A 26,605-nucleotide genomic window follows, 5' to 3' on the forward strand; every position below is an offset into this window, starting at 1 on the left:
TTAACTATTCTACCCACCCCGCTCAAGGTTGGTCTACTAAAATCTGACCTGCAGTCTATTTGGGGCCATCTCTCCTGGGGGCAGAGGAGGAGCGTATTTGCCCTCCAGTTTAGATTTCAGCTCGATCAGACACAGGCAGGTAAGTGCCCAGTGGTACAAGTATTCGATGGCAATGGATTGCTGCAACCACACGATTTTTCGGGGATTCCCTGCACAAAAACAAACCAAAAGGCCTGCTCAGAGGTGATTGTTTCAGGGTTGCTGAGATCCTTTGTCCTGGTTTCTCTCTTACTCATTTAATGTGGACTGGGTAGAGGGATCACAGATTAAATCTTTGGCGGTTTAAAAATAAAATCATTGTAAGTTTTTACCTTCATCATCTAGTTGACTAGTACTTCTACCTTTTAGACTCAGTTAAAATGACAGCTTCCATAAGAAGCCTTTCCCAGGCACCCCTTCCCCACCGCTGTACCCCTTTGCCTCTAAAGTTACTTTCCTTCTAATTCTCTGAGATGTTGTCTCTCCCATTAGAATATAAGCTCTTTGAGGGAAGGGACAATTTTCATTTCTTATTTGTGTCCCGAGTAACTAGCGAAGGACTTGGCACTTCATAAACACTTTAATATATGTTTGTTGATTGATTGATTGATTGAAATTATCTTCTGATACAGCTATTCAGTAAAAGCTGAAAAATAACCATAAGTTATAAAGTTATGGTTGCCACAGAATCAGATGTTTGAAATTCTGTCTTTTTCAGAATTCTGATCAATTCAGTGATCAGATTTGATTTCAGAAGACTGCCATAGATTCCTCTTTATGGCAGAGAGTGGGAGACAGATGCAGAATGAGATATGCCTTGTTAGAGAAGGCCAGTGGGTCAGTTTGTTTTGCTTAACCTTCTTTATTATAAGGGAAGGTTTTGGGGGATGGGGAGGAAGAATATATGAGCAAGTCACTGGGAATGCTAGTTTTTAAAGCATCGATAAAAATACTGATTTTTTAAAATTCTAGCAAACTTCTAGGTTATATCTCAGCAACGGTTGAATCTGGATATATACTAGAATGATTGCTAGACCAAAAAAAAGATTTTGTGTATTATCTTCTGACAAAGGGAAGGTAAAAGATATTTTGACCTATAGGTTTGTCCTTGGTATGCCTTTAATGGTACTCTGTGCTGAGTGTCCCCACAATGAGTCATTAAAGAGGCATAGGTACAAAATGTGAAAAACACATAAAGAAACCCCTTGGCTATCCTTAGTTTCTTTCTCCCTCTGAACATAGACACACACACACACACACACACACACACACTCTCACTCACACACTCAGAGTTTGTTTTTTCCATGATCAAAGGACAGCAGGTGGGGACAGGAACAAACTGAGTATGTTCATTTCCCCAGAATGACCTCAAATGTTCCAGATTTCTATTTGACTTTCGTAAGTACTCAACCATGGTTTTGGGTTGTTGTTGCTGGGTTTTTTCCCCCTTGATATTCTTCACCCACGAAGGTACATTTTTCTAACTCCTTTCCATGTCCATTTAGGAAATGGATCTAAAACCAAAAACAGATGCTATAATCCTATGAGCTCCCATCCAGATTTAAAACCTAGATTCTACTCATTTCATTGCAGTCCTTTTAGCCAGTTGGGTCCACTCCTGCACTTCAATATCTGAGAGTGAAATGGGATCAGGTAATCCACACCCCTTATTCTCTTGTCCTTTTACAGAATTAATGGTATAAATTAGCCCACATTCCTAGGCTATCTCTATCACATGCTACCAAATTACCTGGTGAGAAGCAGCTTGGTGTAATGGACAGAGAGCCAGCCTTAAGGTTAGGAAAATGGATTCAAGTCTGCCTCTGACATGTCCCGGTATGTGACACTTAGCTAAGATCCTGAAATTCTCAGTGGCCCCCAGGCAACTCCCTTCCGCATTGGTAAAGGGGATTCCCTATGTCAATGAAATCACAAATTTGGTCCAAAAATAAAAATAAAATCATCAAGTGGTAGGAATCAATGAATCTATACAATTCCTCTTCTGGAAACATTTCAAAAAGCCAATCCTAGCTTTCTAAGGCAGTCATGCCTCATTAGTACCCGCCGCTTTTCCTTTGCCCTCCTTGGTGTCTTTTTAGCAGCTGTGTTCCACTGAAGCCTCTGAGGTAGGGCGAGGGCAGGGGTCCTCTCTGACCTTTGGAATGAAGGCAGCCCACGTGTGCATTTATTATTAAGCTCCTCTACTACCTCCCTAGCAGTTCAGTGGGAGGAGGTGAACAAAGTTTTCCTTTCCTCAAGGTCCCATTTCTTATTTCCGATGCTATTGTTAGGCGGAACAGACGCTCCAGGTTCTTTCCAAGCACAGCTGAACAACCAGCCGCATCCATGGCCTTGGTAATGAAGCAGCCAATCGCTTTCCTTTCTGCTCCTGGGAGCTCTTTAGGGCCCAAGTGGCAACTCCAGGGTGAGAGATATAGGAGTCCAGTGCATTCTTTTCATGTGGCTTCAGACTGAGGGCCAGTGACCAGAAGACAGCACCATTTTCCAGTGATCTGTTGGCTCTAAACACTCTCTTTTCAATGCATAAGATGGTTTTGTTTCTTTAGCACACTGCTCAATCTGGCTTTTACTTCCTTTAAGATTTTAAATCAAATTCATTCCTGGAGGAACTTACTAATAGAGAAAAGCTGTCATCCAAAACTTCTGACTTTATTTTGTCAGCCTCGAAAATAAAATGGTCCTCCTAGATCATTTTATTGACTTGTTTTGGACATTACTCCTCTTGTATTGTGTGATCCAGCCAAGCCATCCTTTATTACTTATTCACAAAGCTGCATCTCCTGTCTTCCTGCCTTTGCCTGGACCATCCCCTGTAGCTGGTAGGCACTCCCTCATTACCTCTTCCTGAAGATCTCTCCCTTCCTCTCTGACTCTGCTTAAGTGCCATCATCTGCATGAAGACTTTCCCATTCCCCAGCAGCTACTGCCCTGCCTCCCTTGCAAACTACCTAGTATTTAATTACTTTGTGTGTATGTATATAAAATACACATTTGTTAATTTTATATTTATTCTGCATTTATTTTTATAGGCACTTCTTGTCTCCTTCGTTAGGATGTAAACTCCCAGAGAGTAGGTATCATTCTTTGCACTTGTATCCCCAGAGCTTAGCAGACTGCCTGGCACCTTCTAGCCACTTAATAAAGACTTGTTGATTGATTGTTGATTTTTAAAAATACTTTCTAGTTTGATGCAAATTTTAATTACACAAGGTAGTCATTTTTCTGAAACACGGGCCTACATTGGAGATCTTTAATTAAAAGTCTATTTTTAAAAATGTTTCATTGATGCCCCCTTTGCTTCTTTTTTTTAACCACAATAACTTTCTAATGACTCCTTTCCCCGTCCAACATAGAAATCACTCTTTTAGAAATACATCAGGCTGTAATCGGAAGTGTTGAATTAAAAGTCCATTTATGAGAAATCCTAATTTCTGTACTAAACAAGACTAGTTAAGGTTTTTTCTTTTAAAATGTTTCGTTGAGATGAGCAGGATGCTCTCAGAAATACCTGGAAACATTTACATGAGCTGATGTAAAGTGAAATGTTCTGTGTACAAAGTAACAGCAATATTGTAAGATGATCAGCAATGAATGACTTAGCAGTACAACAATCGAAGACAACTGTGAAAGACTTGTGATGCTTCAATCTATATTCAGACACTACCAATTCTTTCTCTGGGGATGGATAGCAGAGAAAGATTGATAATGTCTGAATACAGATTGAAGCATACTTTTTAACTTTCTTTTTCTTGAGGTTTTTTTTTTTTTGGTCTACATTTTCTTTCAGAACATCACTATTACAGAAATGTTTTGCAAGACTGCACATATATAAACTATATTGAATTGCTTGCCTTCTCATGGGGGGGGAGGGAGGAAGGGAGAAATTTGGAACCCAAAGTTTTGAAAACAAAATGTTAAAAATTGTTTTTACATGTAACTAGGGAAAAATAAAATACTAAATTTAAAAAAAGAAAAACTGAAAAAAAAATCCCAAAATAAAATGTTTCATTCTTTAAAAAAAAATCAGTGTCATTTCCTTATGACTCCCTCTCTGATCTCCAAAGAACTTTCCTTTTTAACAAAATACAATTAAGCAAAACAAATCAGCACTTTCACCAGGTTTGACAATCTATGCATCATTCCACAGCAGTGGCCCACCACCTCTCTGCTGACAAGAGGGAAGCATACTAAGCTGTCTAAGCTAGTCACATTTAATAGTTGGGGTATTAAATCTAGCTGATATAGATAGAACAAAACAAAAAAGGCTCCTCAAAGCTCCAAATTGAAAAAAAAACCCTTAAGGTAAATTATGGAGTGAGGGACAGGATGGAAACCTAGCTCAGGTTGAACTCTGGGGGATCACCAGCTTATCCCTGGCAGATATAATTCCAGGATGAAATCAGCTGGTTGTATTGGTTTTTCCTCATGCTATATAGCTTTGACTCAAATTAGGACTGAAGTCCATGTAGTTTTTTTCTTATCAAATAAATTCATTAATTTCATGTAAAAACACATACTAGTAGGATGAACAATGCTTATTAAAAGATTTTCTTATTCTCATTGAACTGGAAAATGTGTGTGTGACCAGATAGCCTCAAAATAAAGACTTAAAGGAAAGTAGAAAATTCTACCAACTCAATGGACTTTAAACTAGTCCAGAAGAGGGTCCAAGAGCAGCAGTGTTCTCTACACAAGGGAAACAGTATTTGCTTCTCTTAATTAGTTAGGCTCTTGTCAGTAAGCTTCAGAAGTCCAAGTCAACAGGAATGATCCTTGCCTTTGCTGCCAGCAAGAGATCAGGAATACAAACACTTGGGTTTTCTAGTCATTAATAACCTGTCCTCAACAAAAAGAGTGGCTGGTTTGGATGACTGATTTCACACAACAGCTGCTGGTTATTGATGGGTGAGACCGGAAGGCACTTGTATTTATTTGGTATATATTTTATGTGCACAGGTACAAAGAGGAAGTACAGATGACTGACTTTGAAGCAAGGAGCTCCTGAGTACAAGCCCCACCTCATAAAGTGTGAGCATCTGGGCAAATCGATTAAAGTCTCAAAGCTCTAGGCAACTCTCAGAGACTATATATTGCAAAGAACTGTGTGCTGACCTGCTTTGGTAGAGAGAGTTTTCTCGCATGGGAGTTCTCTCTATCAGTGAAATCATAAACCTAGTTCCTATCCTGTGTTTCATACATATAGATGGATATATCTCTCTTGATGGGAGAATTCTTCTGGTTTGGCTGTATTGACACCATTTCCTTAAGGTAGTGAGGCACACAACTAACTTGAGTGTTCAACTGACATTTTAGTTGCAGTGACTAACTGGTTAGTGATAAGAGAACTTCTGGCTCAGCTTTATTACCTCCATTTACTTAAGATGACAATGTCAAGTAACTAGCTATAGTTTAGTCTATAATGGCTAGTCTGTGCATTCCAGCTTTCCCCCTTGGTTTACTGACTAGTTTATTATTTTACCTGATCTAGATCTTCCCCTTCTGCTATCTGTTCTTTGATGTATAAGTCTTTGCCTTCCTCTTCTGCCTTTTATAAAATTCCATGTTAACTGTAACCTGATGTAACTAACAACCTATATAAATTTGCTGAAACAGCTGCTCAGGGCCCACTGGTTTCTCTATACTACGAGTCTGTGCTCTGAGCATATGAGAAACTGGTTATTAAAATATCTCTGTGCCTTGATAAGTACCTATCAATGAATCTTTGGACAATTTTAATGTCATTAGAATGTAAGCTCACTGAAGGCTGGGACTGTTTCATTTTTGTCTTTTTATCCTTAGGACCTAACAGTTTATGGCACAAAGTAGGTGCTTAATTAATGTTTGTTGATTGGTTGATTGGCCCTTGTTGGTAAGATGGCCTTGGGTGAAACAACTAACCTTGGTGTCCTGATCTTTAAGTGGAAAGCTACTGCAAAGTGACTTGTCCCATTCCCTTAGAAAGGACAGAGAATAGGTGACTCATCCTCAGCTTCTAGCTGGATTGTAGATGTCCCAGATTCACCAATCAGAACGCCAGTTGTAGCACAGCCACTGGGGAGGCTGAAGCTGAAAGATAGCTCGAGCTCAGGGATTCTGATCTGCAGTAGGGCCAAGCTGATCAGGTAGATACACTAATTCTAGCACCATTATGGCAAGCTCTGGGAAGCAGGACACTACCAGACTTCCAGAGGAGGGATAAACTAGCCCGAGTCAGGAAAGGAATAGGTCAAAGCCATCATAATGAGTAGTGGTGGGACCAGTCCACAACTGATTTCCAACCTAGATGAGATAGGGAGACTCAGTCTCAAGAGAAAGAGAGAGAGCGAGTCAGAGAGAGAGAGAGAGAGACAGACAGACAGACAGAGACACAGAGACAGACAGAGAGAGAAAGAGAGACAGGGACAGAGAGAGAGAATGCTAATTGTTATATTTCCATCAGAAAACTGCCTCTGAATCCAGATTGTACTAGCCTTTTGAGTAATCTTAGAGGAAGCATGGTCTAGCAAAAAGACTGCTGACCCAGGAATCAGGAGACCTGGACTGCCTCTAGTTCTCAGCTCTCAACATGTCCTTGAGGAAAGGCATTTCCTATCTGGGCCTTAGTTTCCTCAATTGTAAAGTGAGGGAACTGGCCTGGATGGTCTCTAAGCCACACCCCACCACCCCCTCCCAGTATCAAAGACTCTATGAGCTTACAGGGTATTGAGATTTTCCTCAAGTGTATGAATGTACTCAGTAATTAATTTTTATTGAGCAGTAGGTTAGAGCAGAAGACTGAGTTGGAATCTCAGCTCTGCCTCTATGCTTCTGTGGCCTTGAACACATCCCTTCAATTCCTTAGGTTTGTTTCCTCATCGGTAAGATGAGAGTATTCGACTCAGTGACTTCTAAGCTTCTCAAGCAAGGCACTTGTGAAAGCTGATGGAGTTTGCAGCATCAGCCATACCATCCACACATGGAGCTAAGGCTAAGGTCATTTAGAGCAGACATTCTTCTCAAGGAGTGGATAATATGAAAAACTGTAGGGTTTTTCCCCCAACTAACTTCTTGGGATAGTTGAAAGGAGCCACCTAGGTAGGGATATGGTGGAGTGTTTCACCTTGGACCTCAGCACCTCTGGATTTGGCCTCTCTCCTCCCACAGTCAAGGAGGGATCTCTTCCCTGTAACGCCCTGGCCCTGAATCCAGGCCAGATCTCAGCCCCAATCCTCATCCTGCCTTTGTTAGAGGACTGACTACAAACGCCTCTGCGTGACATCTATAGCCCTTCCTTCACAATCTAAGATGATCACACGCGACTGTCCTTCAGATCCTCTCCCTTCCAGCCTCACAAGCTCATGCAGACTGCAGCAATACCAAAAGGCAGCACTCTTTCACATGGTCATCACTGTCTACAATGTTCCGTCTCCTCCTTTGCCCAGGGCTCCCTCATACCAGAGATGCTCGCCCTCCTCACCTCTGCCCCACAGAGCTCCTAGATCCCTTCAGGGCTCAGCTGGCATCACTTCCTCATCTCCTGAGTTGTTAGTGCTTCCCCATTAAATAAATAGCTAAGATTGATTTTACAGGCAACTTGAATCTCCTTATCTGTGTACATGTTGTTTCCCCTACATAAGACAGGAGTTCCATGGGGCAGGGACTGGGTTTGTTGTTTCGGGGTTTTTTGTTTGTCTGGTATGTCCAGCACCTAGCACAGCATGAGGTAGAACCAGGCAGTCAGGCACTTATTGTTCACCATGCCCATTCAAGGCACTGTGCTAAGTGCTGGAGATTCAAAGAAGGACGAAAACATCCCTTGTCCTCAAGGAGCTTGCATCCTGATGGGGAGAGAACATACAGACAGCTGCGGACGCCCACGACATAGATGAGGGAACTGTCGAAGATCTCGGAGAGAAGTCACCGGCAGCGGCAATGGGGGGAAGCAGAAGGGCTTCTTGCAGAAGACGGGGATCAATGTTCAGTACAAACAAATGCTAGTGGAGCTGTATGAGATTGCCTCCTTCCTGTCTTTCCTCAGCTGTACCAGTTCTCGGAGGTGCTTTAATGTGCACTTCTCTTATTCTCACTCATCTGGAGCATTCTTTCACATGATTATTTAGAGTCCGTAGTTCTTTTGAGACTCGTTTGTCCGTGTCCTTTGACCGCTTTCCAGTAGGAAATGACTCTTGGTCTTGTGCATTTAGGTTAGTTCCCTACACATCTTGGATATTGGGCTTTTATCGAGGATATCTGATGCAAAGATTGATCCTCCCCCCGCCTTCCCCAACCCTCTCAATCATTTTCCTTGTCTCAATCAATCTCATCTGTTTTTTGTTGTTCAGTCATTTCAGTTGTGTCTGACTGTGACCTCATTTGGGATTTTCTTGGCAAAGATGCTGGAGTGATTTGCCATTTCCTTCGCCAGCTCATTTTACACATGAGGAAACTGAGGCAAATAGGGTTAAATGACTTGCCCAGGGCCACACAGCTAGTAAGTGTTTGAAGCCTAATTTGAACTCGGAAGATGAGCCTTCCGGATTCCAGACTGGACATTCTATGCACCGTGGCGCCACCTAGCCACACTTCCCTTCTCGCCTAACTCCACCCCAAGTCCCTCAATTGCGATTGGGTTGTATTGCTGTTACTAAAGTTTCAGAAAGAGAATGAAGGTTATTTACCTTTGGTAAATTTAGAAATGAGATCTGGATCAACTTTGACATTTTCTGTAGTGGGATCAAAGATGCAAAGGCTGGCAATTAAGTCATTGGTAATGTGCTGCAAACAGAGAGCAGAAAGATGAGAGGATGACAGACCACTATCAGTCCATAACAGCAAAATCCATGACTCTAGGGCTCACCTCTTTACACTGACCCCAGTCCTCGACAGTCTCTGTATTCTCCCACTCTGGATGAAGGATCAACAGTATTGTTTTTAGGATGTCATGGACCAAAGTATGAGGCTTGGGAGGACCCTTTCCAATGAGTGGGGGGTCGTACATCATAGGCAAAAATTGATCATAATAATATTTCAGCTCTTGGAAGGCCTGAGGATTGAGCTCGCGGATCCTCCCCTGGACCTCTTTCAGCATGATGTGCAAGAAGAGAACGCCAGCTCTTTGTACTTCTCCCTTGTGTTCCATCTCTGCAATCAGAAGAAGACATCTCTCGTGGGAGTTTCATAACAAATACCTGCTCAGTGACACATGCCACCTTTCTTGAATCAGGGGTGGCGCTGGGGGTCCTGGGCATGTCATACTTGGAATTTTCTCTTTCAAGGAAAAAACAAATTCATAGATTTAGATCTGGAAGACATCTTAGGGGTCATCTAGTGTAAAAGCCTGCATGAGGAAGTAATGTGCCCAAGGTCACAATAAGTCAGTAAGTGGTGAGCTGGGATCTCAGATTCCCCCATGTCTAATTCCTGCAGAATCCATTGATCTAGGACTCTAGAGTGTCTCTTCAAGTGCCATACCTACCTAGGACATATTTTTTCTGGATTTTTCCAGAGCATTCGCCTAGTATTTCATTGCAGGCTTCTTGGACTATCTTCAACATTTTCTGTAGATCTTTGTACTCCTGAACTGACAACATCTTCTTCTGTGCAGTGGTGAAATCAAGCAACCCCAGTGCCTGGCCCTTTCTGTCTCGAATTGGAACAACTACATGATAGTTCCCAAGGGCATAGGTGAAAATAACCTCAGAGGTGTCTATGCTTCTAAAGATATAGTCTCTGAAACAGAACAGAAGAGTGTGACATCACCTCATCCTATTGACAGCCATCTACTAGAATAGTTACATAATATGGCAGAGGCACTACAATTCCCTTCTGAAGCCTCAGTCCAACAGTGATAAAATGTTGAACACATCCAAGACATGATAGACGCTGCTTCTTTGCATCGTCACTGAAAAGCATAGACACAAATACACCTGTTCTCTCTCTCTCAAGGCAAGATCTGAACCCGGGTCTTCAGGATTTTAAAGTTGGGCTTCTATCCATCCCATTATCTCATACGGCATACATTTTTATCCCCTTTTTGTGAAACTATGGCCCAAAGATTGGATACATGAGCTATTTTCATTTTTTTGCTATAATGAATAATGATGTCAGGAATATTTTCATACCAAGAGGACTTTTTGTCCTTTTGATAACACCCATAAAGTATAGTTATAATAGTTTGATCACTGGGTCAAAGAGTATAAACAATAATTTTGTAACTCTTATGAGGAAGCACATGCTCTTTCAGAAGAGAGGTGGGGGACTACAGGTGTATAATGTTATATATGCAGTGCCTGGCACAGAGTAGGGGCTTAATAAATGCTTATTTTCTCCCTTCTATATACAGTCAGATGTAGACACTGTATCATTCAGATTTGTGTCACTGGTTTTCTTCATTACACAGGAGATATTACTGTGCTGTAAAAACAAAAGGTATTAATAAAATTTATAAAAATTTGGGAGTTCTCACTGTATATATACTTTAAATGGATTATTTTTATTATTATATGAGTTGGAAAAACATCAACAAATATGAACATTTCCTTAAGTAAAGAAGTGAGAGGGTTCTATATGATGTGATGAATCACTGTTATAAACAGCTTGGTTTAAAAAAACATTAAATACATTTTAGACTTCTCATGGTAGCTGCTCCCACACAACACTCTACCTTCCATCTGCAGGCCTTTTGACTCTCTGCCTGTGCCCTATACCTAGCATACCTTCTCTTTTCATCTCCACCTCTTGGTTGCCCCAGTTTCCTCCATTTCTCAGCTTAAATAGCATATTCAGAAAGTCTTTCCCAATCCCCTTCAGCTGAAAGTGCCTTCCCCCGCGCCGCCTAGCTGCTCTGACAGCATGTAGTAAGTGCTTCATGAATGCTTGTTAGTAGATTCCTCTCTAACTCCACGTGCGTATGTCTGTATCAAGATGGCAGCTCTTTGCATGACTTTGGAGTTTATAACAACAACTCCAGTAGTAATAAAATATTTGTATTTAGACAAAAGCAACCTGTGTGCCTAAATATGGAAGTGGAAGGTCTACGGGTCCATAGCAATATTAATGCTGACCCACAGCAACACTAAATAGGTCTTTTATTCCTTCTGTAATAGTCCCTCCCTTTTACTGCCAAACTTTCAGAAAGAATTTAGGAATTCTCATTGTGTGTGTATATACACACATATATGTAATATGTATGTATATATATATACACATATATACACACATATATAAATGTATTATTTTTATTATTACATAAGCTTGAAAAACATCAACAAATCTGAACATTTCCTTAAATAAAGAACAGAGAGGGTTCTGTCTACACCTAATGTCTCATCAGCTCATCACCCATTAACTCCCTTGAAATCTGTTTTCTGCCTCCATCTACTACAACAAGGCTGATTTTTGGGGGGCCCTCATCCTCTTAGCTCTTTTCTATCCTAATACTGTTGCCCCTCTCCCTCCTTCTAAGTACCGTCTCTGCTCCCTTGGCTTCTGAGCTGTTACACTTTCCTGGTTTTCCTAGAGTATAAGCATATAACCTGTATCACTTTGGCAGATTAGCCTCTCTGAATTTCAATTTCCTCATCTGAAAATAGAACATGAAGGGAAATAGAACAAAGAGGGAGACTAGGAATAAGGTTCCCAAACAAGTTTAAAAAAAAAAAAAGGAAGAGAGGCCAGAAGGGATCACAGACAAACAAGACAGCTTTGAAAGTCCTATGCTGAATGTATTTCCTGCTTGGTAAGAAAATAAGCTCTACAAAGACAGAGTTAGAGTTTCATGTATGACTCCCTCCTGTTCTACAGTAGAAATAGAAACACTCATTTTATTTGGTGTTTGTTAAGTTTAAAGTTTTTTTTTAAATCATTGTTAAATTAGAAATAGAACCTAACCTACATGAAGGCACACTGTTGGTGCTTACTAAATGCTTAGTAATTGATTTCCTCTGACTTTTCTAACTGCTTGTCTCTCCATCAGTTCAGTTCTTCTTGCTGACTCCTTGGTGTTCTTTAAGGTTTGATCCTCTTCAGCCCTCTTTCCTTCTCCTCTCTTCCTTGGAGTGATTTCATTCACTCCATTGCTTCAGAAACTTTCTAGGATCACAGGGGCCTAGATTTGGAGCTGGAAAGGATCTTGAAGGCAATAAATACCCCGTTTTACAGATGAGAAAACTGATTTGCCCAATCAGTTTTGCCCAAAGGTAGTGGGGCACACAACAGTGAGTGATGGACATTTGAGATTTGAACCCAGGTCCTCTGATTCTAAAGTCACTGTTCTTTTCAGCATCCCATGCTGCATTTCTACCCAGATTGCTACACAGACCTTTTCCCCAAACGTCCTGCCCACATGTCAAACTGCCTATTGATAGGCCATCTCCACTCAGTTGTCTCAGTAGCATATCAGACTCAATACACCCCAAATCAAGTGTCTCTTCTTTCTCCCCAAACCAGCGTCCCTTTCTGACTACTCAGTTTTAATCAGTGGTTCCATGATTCATTAAGTCACCCTTGTTTACAGGACCTTGCCATTAGCTTCTATTTCTCTATTTCTCCTCTCTTTCCCCCCATAAATCACTGTCAGCCTCTCCTTTTTCTGCCTCTGCCATCCCTCTATCAGTCCTCTCCACCACAGGCCCACTGCCACCATCTCAGAGACAGTTGATGACATAGTGGATAGAGGGTCAGGAAGATGTGAGTTTGAACCCTGCCTCAGACACTTATTAGCTATGTGACCCAAGTAACTTCCTCTTTCTTAGCCTCAGTTTCCTTATCTGTGAAATGGAGATAATAATAACACCTAGTTCACAGGAATGTTGTGAAGCTCAAATGAAATAACACACGTAAAGTCCTTTGAAGCAAACCTTAAAGAGCTATGTAAATTTTATCTGTTATTTTCATTACTATTGTTATTTTTGGTCTAGACCCTCACTACCTCCCATCTCATCATCACAAGGTCATAGACTTTCAGCTAGAAGGGACCTTAGAAGCTGTGGAGTCCAATTTTAACAGATTTTAACAGATGGGGAAACTGAGGCACAGAGCTAAGTAATTTGTCTAGGGACACACAGCTAATCGGTCTTCCTGCTTCCACTCTCTTCCCCCTTCAACCTAGTCTTCATATTACTGCCAGAACTATCTTGCTCCTGAACAAACCAGATTGTGTCCATTTTCACATTAAAACTCTTCAGTGGGTCTTTACTGACTCCTGAATAAAGGTTCTCTGTACTTCTTGCTGCACCCACTTGGCTCCACTCCAACTGGACTACCTACCATCATAGGACCATAGACTTAGAGCTGGAAAGGACCTGAGAGGACAAGTCCAACCCCCTCATTTTACAGATGAGGAAACTGAGGCAGAGAGGTAAAGTGACTTGCCCTGGGTAACAAAGCTAGTGTCTGAGGCAGGATTTGAACCCAGGTGTTCTTGACTCCAAGGGCAGCCACCTATGTGCATCTAGTGCCCACCCCTCTGCATGCCTTTTCTCTCATTACCTCTGTACCTGGAGGGTCATCCTCTCTCATCTCCACCATTGCAAACTTCCCCACTTCCCTACTCTTTAAGGCCCAGTTCAAATGCCATCTTCTTTCTTATGCTTTCCTGCCTATCCTTTTCCCCTTAACATTTTGCTTATATCTCCCTTACACACTTATCCTGTATTATGTTGTATAGTAGTTACTTGTGCCAAACACTACTGCCAAACTGTGAAGTACAGGAAACCAGGGATAGTGTCCTACGTAATCTCATCCTTCCCAAATCCTAGAACAAAACCAGTTCTTTCACTGGACCTGGGGTTTTATCAGTGCTGGGAGTTCCCAGGTTAGAAAATTCACTTTATCAAAGCTTCTTTGCAATACAGTCAATATGTGCAGGACCTGACTTCATCTTCTTGACTCCAATGCAAGTTCTCTATCCATTACATGCATTTAGTAGGGACTTAATAAATATTAGCTCATGATACTGCTGAAGACAATCTTGACTTGAAGAGGGACAAGATGGCATGGTAGATGGAGACTTAGCCTTGGAGCCAGGAAGACCTGGGGTTTAGCCCTTTCTCTAAGGCACACTGGCTGTGTGACCCTGGGCAAGTCACCTAACCATTTGGTGCCCCAGGCAGTTACTCCCTAAGACTAAGTTGCAAAGGAGTTTCCAACCTGTATTGGTAGAGGAAGCCCCCTGCCCCTGGACTTCCTTATGTCAATGAAATCACTAGTCCATACCTATGCTATTACTCAAGATAGCTGGCTTTCTATAGCAGCCTTTTGCAGGGGTCCGTATCTAATTGATGCCCCTTGGTGTTCCACAGGTAACACTACTTTAAAGCAATTTCAAAGTGTGTTAGAGTCAATAAATAGCCTCCTCTTCTCCCGATCCAAACACGAAACATGAGAACATGTGTTCAGAGGGCACCTACATTAATTAGCAGATCCATTCTGTTAAGTGAATCAGGTTAATGGCTCCTGTAGTCAGACTAGCTTTTGATTGGATTTCTACTCAATCAAGAAAATCTCAGGAAGACTCTTGGGAAGATTTCCTCGGTTGTTCCTTTACTTGTCATGGGTGGCAGGTGCCACCTTCTGGCTGTTTGGGGATGAATGAAATAGAAGAGTCTACCCACCCACACCCTGATCCAGCCAGTAGAGTTGATCCTCCAAAGCATCATTGCGGGGCTGGCTTCCTATTGTGAAGTGTTCCTGATATTCTAATAACCCTCTGGAGCCATGAGAGTCTCATCTACATACCTGAACAGATTCTCCCTTCTGTGGAGGATGGCGGGAGAGGCGAAGATTAACATATGTCTTTTATTGTCCAAGTACATCATTTTTCGTAGAACGTAATCTGAATCCTGGAAAGGAGGAAGGGAAAAGAGATTTCAATGCAGCTAAAATTAGTCCCCTGTGTGTTCATGTACTCTTCTGATTACCCTCCACCTAGGAAAGGCATAGAAAGGGTTGAGGGGAAGGTTCAAAGAGAGACAGCATGGCTAAGTGGCTAGAGGGCTTGCTTTGAAGCCAGGAAGACCCCACCTCTGATGCATTCTGGGTCTGTGACTGAGCTAATCAATCTCTCAAGGTTCTAGACAACTCTCTAAGAGTATTAGCTATTGAGGTGCTGCCTGCATTGGTGGAGGAAGTTTCACCACCTTGGGGTTCCTCATACCAAGGAAATCTCATGTGTGGTATTCTTCCTTCTCCCTCATCATTGGGAGGATTATGATATATGTCCCTGAGGTGCCTTTTGTGTCTGCCCCCATGTTCTCTATTGCTCTGTGGCATGAGAGCCTGTCTAGGAGTCAGGATGACCTGGGTTGAACCCATATTAGCTGTGTGTGTAACAATGGAAAAGTCACTTAACCCTTTTAGGTGTCCCAGGCATCTTGCAAAAACTACGAATCCTTAGAATCATAGCCTTAGAGCTAGAAGGGAACTTAGGGACCAGCTAATCCTGAGATGTCCAACACTTAACCAAAGGGCCCTATGCAGTCGCTAATACTGCCAAGTGTGGCCTGGACCAGATTAAAATGTTCTTGGGAAATATTTAACAGAATAAATAGAAATACAGCAAAACACAGAGAATGTTAAAATGTGGTTTTCTAGGTCCACATGTACCTGCAGAGATCCTTATGGATGGTTTAATGGCCTCTCTAATTTGAGTTTGACACCAGTGATCTAGTCTAACTCCCTCATTTTGCACTTGGGGAAACTGAGGCCCAGAAAGATGATCTGCCTTGTGCAAGATCCCACAGCTAGAAAAAGGCAGAGCCAGGACTTAAACCTAAAGTCTCTGACGCCAAAGCTGGCTCTCTTCCATTATACCACCCTGGTTCATTTCCATTGGCAACAGGAATTTCCACACTGGGAGTTCCCTATACTATTGAAATCCTAGGTCTAGTCTAAAAGAAAAAGAAGAGGGAGGAAAAAAAGGATTAAAAATTGATCCTGAAACACTTTTGACTAGGGAGAATGGAAAGAAACTAGAGATAACAGATATTTCATGTACAAACATAACTCAAAAAGCAAAGCCGACAAGCCTTTCCTGATTCCCTCAGTTGCTGGTGCCCTCCCCAAAATCACTGCATGCTTTGCACACATATTTCATCATTTGTTTTTGAATATATTGTTTCCTCTTTGTAGAACGTAAACTTAGTCCCGATGATGCACAAACAGAAGTCTAGCTCCTGTCCTCAAAGAGCTTACCTTCTACAAAAGGAAACAATAAAAAGTATCAGCAAAAAAATGAACATTTTTAAAAGAAAGAAAGTAGCCTTCCCAGAAAACTTAGGAATTGGTTAGTGCTGTTATACCCAGTGAGCCCTGAATTCCTCACTGGTCACTAGAAGCAGCTCTGCAAGCCTACCAGAAGGACAAGGCTAATGGCCTGCAGCTACCAAAAGAAATATGCGACCTCTAGTCAAAGCCCTTGGAGATTCCAGCACTGGACAGCTGCTCCTGAGTTCTTGACTACGCTAGACCTTGGACAGCACTTAGGTGCTGATCCTATTTCCAGAAGCTTCCACATCTCTAATTTACTGCTGTAGATTGAAAAACTAGATAATCAAGTTTGTTGGAAAGCTATCTAGCTCAAGTGCAATTTCATGGGAAGGGCTTGTGGGGTTACTCCTATGTATAAGCTACAGAAACCTTTAGGTCTTGGACTCTGTGCCATCTGTTTTGTGTGCCCAGAGGGCTTTTTTGCTTACTTCCTGATTCTTGGTTATGTTCTGAATTATCTTGGCTGTGTTCCAAATACAATCACAAATATGGAGCTGGCAGCAACCTTTGAGAAAATTCAGTATAGCCCCCTCGTTTTTCAGATAAGGAAACTGAGGGCTACAGGAGTTAGGTGATTTGTTCAAGGTTACACAAGCAGTAAATAACAGAGTCAGGAAACAAATTCAGGTTCTCTGACTCCAAAGCTAGCACTCTCTCAAATGTGCCACACAGCTTGAGTGACCTCTGGATAAGTGAGGTGCTATCATAGTATGGTTAAGGCACAACTTCTAAGTGTTTTGACACTTAGCCTAGCCAGTTTTCACCCCAAATGTGGACAACCACAGTGATCTCTCCAGGGATGTGCTGGTAAATCTTTAACTATAGGCTGTCTGAAAATTTGCAACTCTTAAGCTTAATCTGCACAATTGGCATTTTCTCCATGGCTTTCTTAAGTCTAGACAATCAACAAAACATTAAATCAAGCCCTGATTTGTAGTGTTTGCCGATTTCTGAAGCATGGAGGCTCACCCTGGAAATTTAATAATTGGCTCTCAAGAAGGTATCATAAGCTGGCTCCAGCACACGCCTGAATCTCTCCTTCTCTCTGGACTCATTTGGAACTTCATATTGTAATAGCTGTCACATTGTATTTAGCTTCAGATGTGAGCTTAGATGTTGTCTTGAGTCCTCCTCCACCCATCTACAATCATAAACTCTTTGAGTACAGGGACAGTGTATTCAACTTTGTGGGATCCTCTGGGGTTTCTGTCATAGCAAGATGTTCGTATTAGGCACAACAGACCTTTGCTGAAGGGATGGATGAATGGGCCAACAGTTCCAACTATCTCCCATGGCTATGAGCTTGGACCTAGCAATAAGACTTAGCAATTCATAAAAAAAAAGAGTTTTGGATGTGATTTCAGAGGACTTAGGTCCAAATTTTAGCTCTGTCACTGACCACTTGTGTAATCTTGGGCAATACCCTTAACCTCTCAGGGTCTCAGCTTCCACATCTGTAAAATGAGGGGGGGTCTAAATGACCCCAAAGTTCCCTTCTAGCCATAAGTCTATGAATGCTGAAACAAAATCCAAACTATCCCCATAAATGGTTTTTTAAAAATCTCTCCATAACAATACCTCACAATAATGGGATTAGAAACAATGGTTTATACCCCTTCTTATGCATGTGGAATTCTCATGAAGATGAATGGAAGTAATAGCTCTAGAAACAGAAGGAAGAGGTTCTTTAATGAAAATGGTAATATTACTTCACATGTCTATAGTGATTTATACTTTTAAAAATTATTTATAACCCACACCTTAGAACCAATTCCATGAGAGGGTGTATTAGATGGCTGGGTCACCTTTAAACATTAATTCATTTATGTACCTTGTATGCACACATGTACATGCTGTTTATATATTGTCTCTCCCCTTACACTGGGTGCTCCATAAGGTCAGGGACAGCATTGCTTGCCTTTATCTCCCCAATGTTTAGCAAAATGCCTGACACATAGTAAATGCTTAATAAGTGTCTGTTGACTGGACTTGACTTGATAAAGGTATATTTCATTCTTCACTAAGCCCCAGAAAGGTTGAATAACCTTCCCCTGATCCCAGGGCTAAACATAACAGAAACAATATACACAGAATACAATACATAACATAAACGAGGCAATAACCCAAGTCTTCTGACTCTAGTCTAGAGTTCTTTCTATTAGACCACATTTGCCTTTCAAATATAATCCAGGAAGATCACATTAGATCATAGATCCAGGATCCCTTTCAGGTTTGCACAAGAGAACCAGGTACAAAGATGTCTCCAATGAACACCAGCTAAATTCAAAAGTGCTCCCATCTACACATAACAAAAAGTCAACACCGCTCACGTATCCTGGAAGTCTGATTCTGTCCTGCACTACTTACCTGGTCTGGTCCAGGTTCCACCAGGAAGGGTGGTAATGTTCCTGATACTAGGTGCCACAATGCGGAGCCAGCTAACAGCAGTTGCTATCACATGCAAGATGTGTTCCCGGCTGTGGACATAGTGGTAGGCAATACTAAATGCATTGGCCACACCCTGTGAGGACAGAGACAAAATCGGCTCATTTTTAAGAGCAGAAAAATAATTAGCATGTACTGCTTAGAACGATGCTATTGAAAGGTCATGAGACCGCTGCCGGACTTGGCAAGGTTGGGCTGGTCTGTGTTTTGTCCAGTCTCATGTGGATAAGGTACCACTTAAGGGTGTGAGGAGTTCCAGTGTAGAAACTTCCTCAGGTGATGCAGAGTTGTCTGGGATACCAAAGGTGAAGTGCTTTGCCCACAGTTACAGCTGGTATAAGTCACAAGCAGGACTTGAACCCAGATTTTCTGACTCCAAAGCTGGTTCTCTATCTCCTATGCCTTGCCTCCTATGTATTTGACTACAATATAACACAAAGTGGTGATTATAAACACTACCTGATAAAATTCAGAAACTTAAAAAATGTATCAATGGAATGGAATAAATACGTCCCCAATAGAACCCAAAATATGCAGAAGTTTAGTGTACTATAAACTTAGTTATGTTAAACATCAGGAAAATGAATCCTTATTCAACAAAAAATATTGGGGAAAATGGATGTCAATATGATGAAAAATGAATTTAAGTCCATCTCTCATGCCTGTTTGACCCCATACAGTCTTAGCCATATGCAATGGGAGACAAAGAGGGTGGCAATGTCAGGAACTCTTCAGGTGAAGGGACTTCAGAGGGAGGTGAAAGACAGCCCTAACAGCCACACAAAAATACGAGGGCCTCCATGGACCAGCTGAGTGCAGCAAATTAAGATAGCCTGTCTGTGGCTCCAAACTCTGCTAGTTGCCTCTGGGGCTCTCAAATACATCCCTAGGGATGATGCAGACAGAGTGTCAGAACCATTACCAGGTGGAATATGCAGCCTGGGCTGTTCCTAAATCAGATTTCCACTTTGAGTGAGCTCTCCCCTTCTTTAAGGAGGTTATCAAATACAGACACACAGAGAAGGGAGGTGCAAATATGTCCCAGTTCTCCCTTCCCTCCAGCTGCCTCCCCACATGTCAGCACATAGAAGATGCCCATAGAAGGGGAAATTTGTACAACGCCCTTACTTAAATGTGCCCTTACTTAAATGTGTTTCTTCATACTAATTAAGTCAACCCTGTCTAAATCTCTATAATATGGCCAACAAGTAGTCATCCAGATTTTGCTTAAAGACTTCCACTGAGGGAAATCTTACTGTTACCTAAGGGAGACCATTCTACTTTTGGAGAACTTCAATAGTTCTTAGACAGGCAAAATTGGGCTTCATGTAAGGGAAAGCTTCTAAGAACTAGTGAAGGCCAAGTCTATGTCTTCTATGTTAAGCTACCTTTCTCATTGGGCAGTGTGTAAACCAATATCATCAGACCAGCATCGACAAAGTGTCTTCATGTCATTTGTGTCAGACCAAACCATTGCTGAAGTAGATATTACTTGACATTTGCTATTGAATTATATGAAATTCCAAAATCTCTTCTGTTTTTTTTTTCTGATATTTTGCCTTATTAGCCATGTGATGTCATATAAAAATCTTTGGATTAGGAGCAAGGAAGTCTGGATTATAGTAAAAAAAGATAGATAGACAGATTAGATAGATAGATAGATGGATGGATGGATGGGTGGATGGATAGGATAGGATAGGATAGGATAGAGAGAGAGATACTGGTCTACCATTATCTTGCTGTATGAGCTTAGACAAGTTGCTTCCCTTATCCTCAGTACCAGGAAGGTGTTGGACTAGATAACTTCTAAGTTTCCCTTCTAGATGTAGCAGAGAAAGGACTAGATTTGGCATCTTATCTCTGCCTGAAGATGAGTCATTTAATCTCTCTAGTCCTCACATTCCCTCATCCTTCATAATGAGGATAAAACAGCACTAACTTCACAGGGCTGTTACACGGGTCAAATGAGATAACCTATGTATAGCACTATCTGTACATGACCTATGATTATATTACAATGTCATTTATTACAAATAATTTGAATATATTTTCATGTTGGATTTTGTGTAAAATTCAAAATGATTTTAAAAAAATGAAAATAAGAAGACACTTAACCTGATACTTTTAACCCATTCACTAATGCTCAAATGCACTGGGCGAGTCTTTGCAAAAAAGCAATTGAAATCTGAGAAAACAACTGCTAGCTTGCTGTGCCCTCTGCTGGTCATTCCTTGGAATTGCACCCAAAGGATGGCTCTTTTCCTTTCCAGGTCTGTCTGAAGTGCTCAACTACCTTTGACTTTGTTTTTTTTTTCCTGTCTTTTTTGGTTTGTTTTGTTTAAACATAGGTATGGTTGGTCTACAAACAGCAGAAGTTCTACTCATCTCTGTCTCCCTCACATTTCCTTCAAGAACCAAACCTCTCCGGTGTTTGCATGCATCAGGTTCAATCTTGGGGACTTCTCAATAGTTCTCTCTCCTTGGCTTATGCCTGGCCCAGAATTTCACCTGGGGATGTTGGAATTTGGCTTGTATCTAGTTCTATACAAAAAATAAAAAGGGCCCACATCTCCGATGCAATTGCTTAGACTAGCAAAACATCAAATATAGGAGAGGCTTTATTTAACCCAACAACAAAAAACGCTATGGACACATAAGTGAGTTCATAAAAACTCAACCAGCTCCTTTTCCTTTTCTTGTGAAACTGGTGAGATTCCACCTTGCAGGGATCTATTTGGAGCTCCAGACTTATTTTAACCCTCACCTTGAGGGTAAGATTCACTGCAAAGGGATAGCATCGAGTCTTGCTAGAGTCAAGCAAGTCTTTGAGTTCCATCTTCCCCAAGGACCTTAAGAGTCCTCCAGACTAACACTACTATGCTGGGGTTGAGGCTTCTCTGCAAGGCAGACACACTTGGGTTTCCTAGAGATTCTGCTTCCTTCCCTGGACCAGCATAGTCCACGTAACTCAGTACCAGTATCCCATGCTGCTCTTCTGCTCCAGCTCCATCTTGACCCAGGAACTCCCCCACTTGGTCTAGACTTGGCAAAAGAACTCCCTACTTAGTCCTTACTCTCCATTTGCCCCTCTCTATGAACCCAGGCCACCCAGACCTTATCCACGGTAACCGGGAGACAGAAAAAACTGTCAGTGGGGGCACCCTTCTCCCTTTGCCTTTTCTTTGTCTTTCCCTTGAACCTAGGGCCACCCAGATCCTATCGCCCTTCTCCCTTGCATCCCTTCATCCCTTAGCGGACTCCCGGGCCACCCAGACCTTGATGGAATTTCTAGGCAGAAAGAACAACATGGCTGCTCTCACCACTTGGATGAGCCGGGAGTTGCCAACTATAGTACTTTCAATGAAATGGAAGACTGCTAGCCTTTTCTATCTGCCCTGCCCCTGTCCTAAGGTCCTCTGAGCCTTGCTCCCTGATCTGCCACTACACCCTCCAGATCTCCCGGCACTGCCATTTGACCTGCTGATGCACCTTAGAATGTCTGTTTCTTGCCACTGGTTCCATCATTGTACCCTTAGGAATTCTGGTCTTTCACGTACCCTACAGCTGAACACAATTATGGGCATTGTCTCCTCCAATTAGAGTGTGAACTTCTTGAGAACTTCTGCTTTTTCTACTTGTACCCTTAGCTCTTCACACAGTATTAAGCACATAGTAAGCCCTTAATAAATGCTTTTCATTCATTCATTCATTCATGGATGCACGCATTAATTCATTCATCATCTTCGTCTGCAACCAGTTTCTTGATCCACCTGGTTCTTTGGATAGGTTATGTGCCTACAGAAACTTCCCTCCAGTCAACCAAGTCTATGTGTATCCAGCTGGCTCCTTTCTAATGTCCTCTGTCTCTATTTGTGCCCTCTACCTCTGCTCTCCCTTTTAAAGGGGTAGTCCAAGGGTGCAGCACAAGTGTATAAACTGGCTGCATATAATCAGTCATCCTTAATGTGATATCAATGGAACAACCTAGGACAAGGCAACAAATTTACACCTTGTCAAGGAGCCATCTCTGTTCCTGATCAAAGCCTTCAATGACCATTTTACTTGATCATAAATGCCAGAGCAAAACCCTTATCAAGGCAGCAAGGAGGACTTAGGACAGTACCTGGGGGTATCTACTATGTTGTGGAGCCCTACTATGCTATTAGGTGAAGACGCCATCATCGACTCAGCCATTCTGACTGTTAGAGAGGTGGCCAGCAGCTATTTGCAATAGCACATAAAGCAGTTACAAATAACTTTGCCTTTTTATGATATTTTAGTACAAAACCTTACAATGCTATCATTGGGTCAAAAGGCACGATTTGACCTGTGACTCACTGAACATCGCTGTGTTGTGCTTCAAAACGTGTGCACAAATCCACAGTCCTACCAACAATGTATTAAACCCTGATGCATTCCTTATTGGGTGAGTTTGCCTAATATTTGAACCAGTTCTTTCATTTTGTTTTTAGTTGCCTTTTTGTTAGGTTTATTGTGTTTTGATATTATTAGAAATTATCCATTGTTATTAGTCCTTAGTGATCTTTTTTTTAAAGCTTATTATTAATTAATTAATTTATTTTTAGTTTTCAACATTCACTTCCATAAGATTTTGGTTTCCAAATTTTCTCTCCATCTCTCCACCTCTCCACCCCAAGATAGTGTGCATTCTGAATGGTCCTTCCCTGAATCTGCCCTCCCTTCTATCACCCCTGCTTCTTTTATCCCCTTCCCTCTCTGTTTTTCTGTAGGGCAAGGTAGATTTCTGTACCCCATTGCCTGTATATCTTATTTCCCAGCTGCATGCAAAAACAGTTTTTAACATTCATTTTTAGGGGCAGCTAGGTGGCGCAGTGGATAGAGCACTGGCCCTGAAGTCAAGAGGACTTGAGTTCAAATCCGGCCTCAGACCAAACATTTGTCGTGTTACTAGCTGTGTGACCCAGGGCAAGTCACTTAACCCCAATTGCCTACAAAAAAAACATTCATTTTTAAAACTTTGAGTTCCAAATTCTCTCCCCTCCTCCCTCCCCACTCACCCTCATTGAGAAGGCAAGCAATTCAGTATAGGTTATACATGTGTAGTCATGCAAAACACTTCCATAATAGCCATGTTGTGAAAGACTAAATTTCCCTCCCTCCTATTCTGCTCCCCCTGTTTATTCTATTCTCTCCTTTGACTCTGTCCCTCCTAAAAGTGTTTGCTTCTGATTACCCCCTCCCCAATCTGCCCTCCCTTCTATCATCCCCCTTCTCTTATACCCTTCCCCCCTATTTTCCTATAGGGTAAGGTAGATTTCCATACCCAATTGAGTATGTACGTTATTCCCTCCTTAAGCCAAATTTGATGAGAGTGAGATTCACTCATTCCCTCTCACCTCCCCGCTCTTCCCCTTCACTGTAAAAGCTTTTTCTTTCCTCTTTTATGTGAGATAATTTACCCCATTCTACCACTCTTTTTCTCCTTCTCCCAGTACAATTCTCTCTCTCACCCCTTAATTTTATTTTTTAGATATCATCCCTTCATATTCAACTCACCATGTGTTCTCTGTCTCCGTCTCTATCTCTGTCTGTCTCTGTCTCTGTCTCTCTCTGTTTCTCTCTCTGTGTGTATATATCTGTATCTATATCTATTCTTATCTATCTATCTATCTATATCTATATCTATATCTATATCTATATCTATATCTATATCTATATCTATATCTATATCTATTCCCTCCAACTACTCTGATACTGAGAAAGGTCTTGTGAGTTACAAATATCATCTTTCCATGTAGGAATGTAAATAGTTCAATTTTAATAAGTCCCTTATGATTTCTTTTTCCTGTTTACCTTTTCATGCTTCTCTTAAGTCTTGTATTTGAAAGTTAAATTTTCTATTCAGCTCTGGTCTTTTCATCAAGATTGCTTGAAAGTACTCTGTTTCATTGAATATCAATTTTTTTTCCCCTGAAGGATTATACTCAGTTTTGCTGGATAGGTGATTCTTGGTTGTAATCCTAGCTCCCTTGATCTCCAGAATATCATATTCCAAGCCCTCAGATCCCTTAAAGTAGAAACTGTTAAATCTTGTGTTATCCTGATTGTGTTTCTACAATACTTGAATTGTTTCCTGGCTGCTTGCAATATTTTCTCCTTGACCTGGGAACTCTGGAATTTGGCTACAATATTCCTAGGAGTTTTCCTTTTGGGATCTTTTTCAGGAGGTGATTGGTGGATTCTTTCAATTTTTATTTTACTCTCTGGTTCTAGAATAACAGGGCAGTTTTCCTTGATAATTTCTTGAAAGATGATGTCTAGGAAGATAGTCCAATAATTTTTAAATGATCTCTCCTGGATCTAATTTTCCGGGTCAGTTGTTTTTCCACTGAGATATTTCACATTGTCTTCTATTTTTTCATTCTTTTGGTTTTGCTTTATAATTTCTTGATTTATCATAGAGTCACTAGCTTCCATTTACTCCATTCTAATTTTTAATGAATTATTTCCATTTGGCCAATTCTGCCTTTTAAGGCATTCTTCTCCTCATTGGCTTTTTGGAACTCTTTTGCCATTTGGGTTAGTCTATTTTTTAAGTCTATTTTATTTTCTTCAGTATTTTTTGGATCTCCTTTAGCAAGCTGTTGACTTGTTTTTCATGATTTTTTTGCATCACTCTCATTTCTCTTCCCAATTTTTCCTCTGTTTCTCTTACCTGCTTTTCAAAATCATTTTTGAGCTCTTACATAGCCTGGGACCAATTCACATTTTTCTTGGAGGCTTTGGATATAGGAGCTTTGACTTTGTTGTCTTCTGGTTGTATGTTTTGATCTTCCTTGTCACCAAAGTAAAATTCTATAGTCTGAGCTTTTTTCTGCTGTTTGCTCATGTTCCCAGCCAATTACTTGACTTTTTAATTCTTTATGAGGGTAGGGCTCTGCCTCCATTGTGGACGGTGTACTGTCCCAAGCTTCAGGGGTTTTGTGCAGCTGTTTTCAGAGATACTTCTAGGGACTTATAAATTTTCAGTTCTTCCAAGGTGGTATGATCAAAGGTGAGGTGTTTACTCCTTTCTTGGCCTGTGCTCTGATCTATGAGTGACCACAATCACTCTTTTCTGCCTTGGAACTGTGATGAGGATTCCCTCTCTAACCACCATCACCACAAGCTCCACCACAAGCTCCACCACGTCAGCACTCCTCTTTGCCCCAGGACTGCCACCCATGACTGGGACCCAGATCCAGGCAAGGGCAAAGCAAGAGAATCCTGCCTCAGTGCCAGCAAAGAGATCCCTTCAATCCCCCTCTGATCAGCTGCCCGATCCCTTCACTGTCTGTGGGCCAAGAGCTCTGGAAGCAGCTGCTGCTGCCGCCTTTCCAGGGCTGCACCAGGGGATAGACCACGCTCTTCTCTCACCGAGGTCCAACAAACCTTTCCTACTGACACTCTAAGTTGTCTTTGGCGTTCATGCGTTGAGAAGTCTGGAAACCACCGCAGCTCCCAGTGAATTGGTCCCCTGAGGTCTGCTACGGGTTTGCTGGGGCCCCATCTTTGCCTGTGCAGCCCAAGCTGAACTGCGCTCCTCTACCAGCCTGGCACAACAGACCTTTCCCATCAACCATCCAAGTTGTCTTGGGATGGAAATTTGTTTCACTCTGTCTTTTTTTTGTGGGGGGGGGGTTCTGCTGCTCTAGAATTTGTTTAGAGTCATTTTTTACAGGTATTTGGAGGGGTTTGGGGGAAAGCTCAAGCAAGTCACTGCTTTTACTCTGCCATCTTGTTAATGATTTCTTTTTTAAAGACTATGAGGTTGGGTTTTTTTTAAGCATTTTATCACAGGATTATTAGGTAACAATGTATTTTAAATTTACAT

The 26,605-nt window shown here is 41.6% G+C and overlaps 1 protein-coding gene across 1 annotated transcript in view; it reads right to left on the minus strand.

The window, feature by feature from the left end:
* Positions 1–26,605, minus strand: part of EFCAB5 (EF-hand calcium binding domain 5) — a 136,636-nt gene continuing 110,031 nt past the window's right edge. Inside the window, 7 exon segments of the mRNA XM_020963301.2 lie at positions 1–209; positions 8,718–8,814; positions 8,897–9,180; positions 9,515–9,768; positions 14,776–14,879; positions 18,673–18,699; positions 18,701–18,826. Of these exon segments, the coding sequence (XP_020818960.1) occupies positions 37–209; positions 8,718–8,814; positions 8,897–9,180; positions 9,515–9,768; positions 14,776–14,879; positions 18,673–18,699; positions 18,701–18,826 (1,065 nt within the window). The 3' untranslated portion in view covers positions 1–36.

The sequence above is a fragment of the Phascolarctos cinereus genome, unplaced genomic scaffold (genome assembly GCF_003287225.1).
Source record: "Phascolarctos cinereus isolate Bilbo 61053 unplaced genomic scaffold, phaCin_HiC Scaffold_5;HRSCAF=322, whole genome shotgun sequence".
NCBI classification, from domain to species: Eukaryota; Metazoa; Chordata; class Mammalia; order Diprotodontia; family Phascolarctidae; genus Phascolarctos; species Phascolarctos cinereus.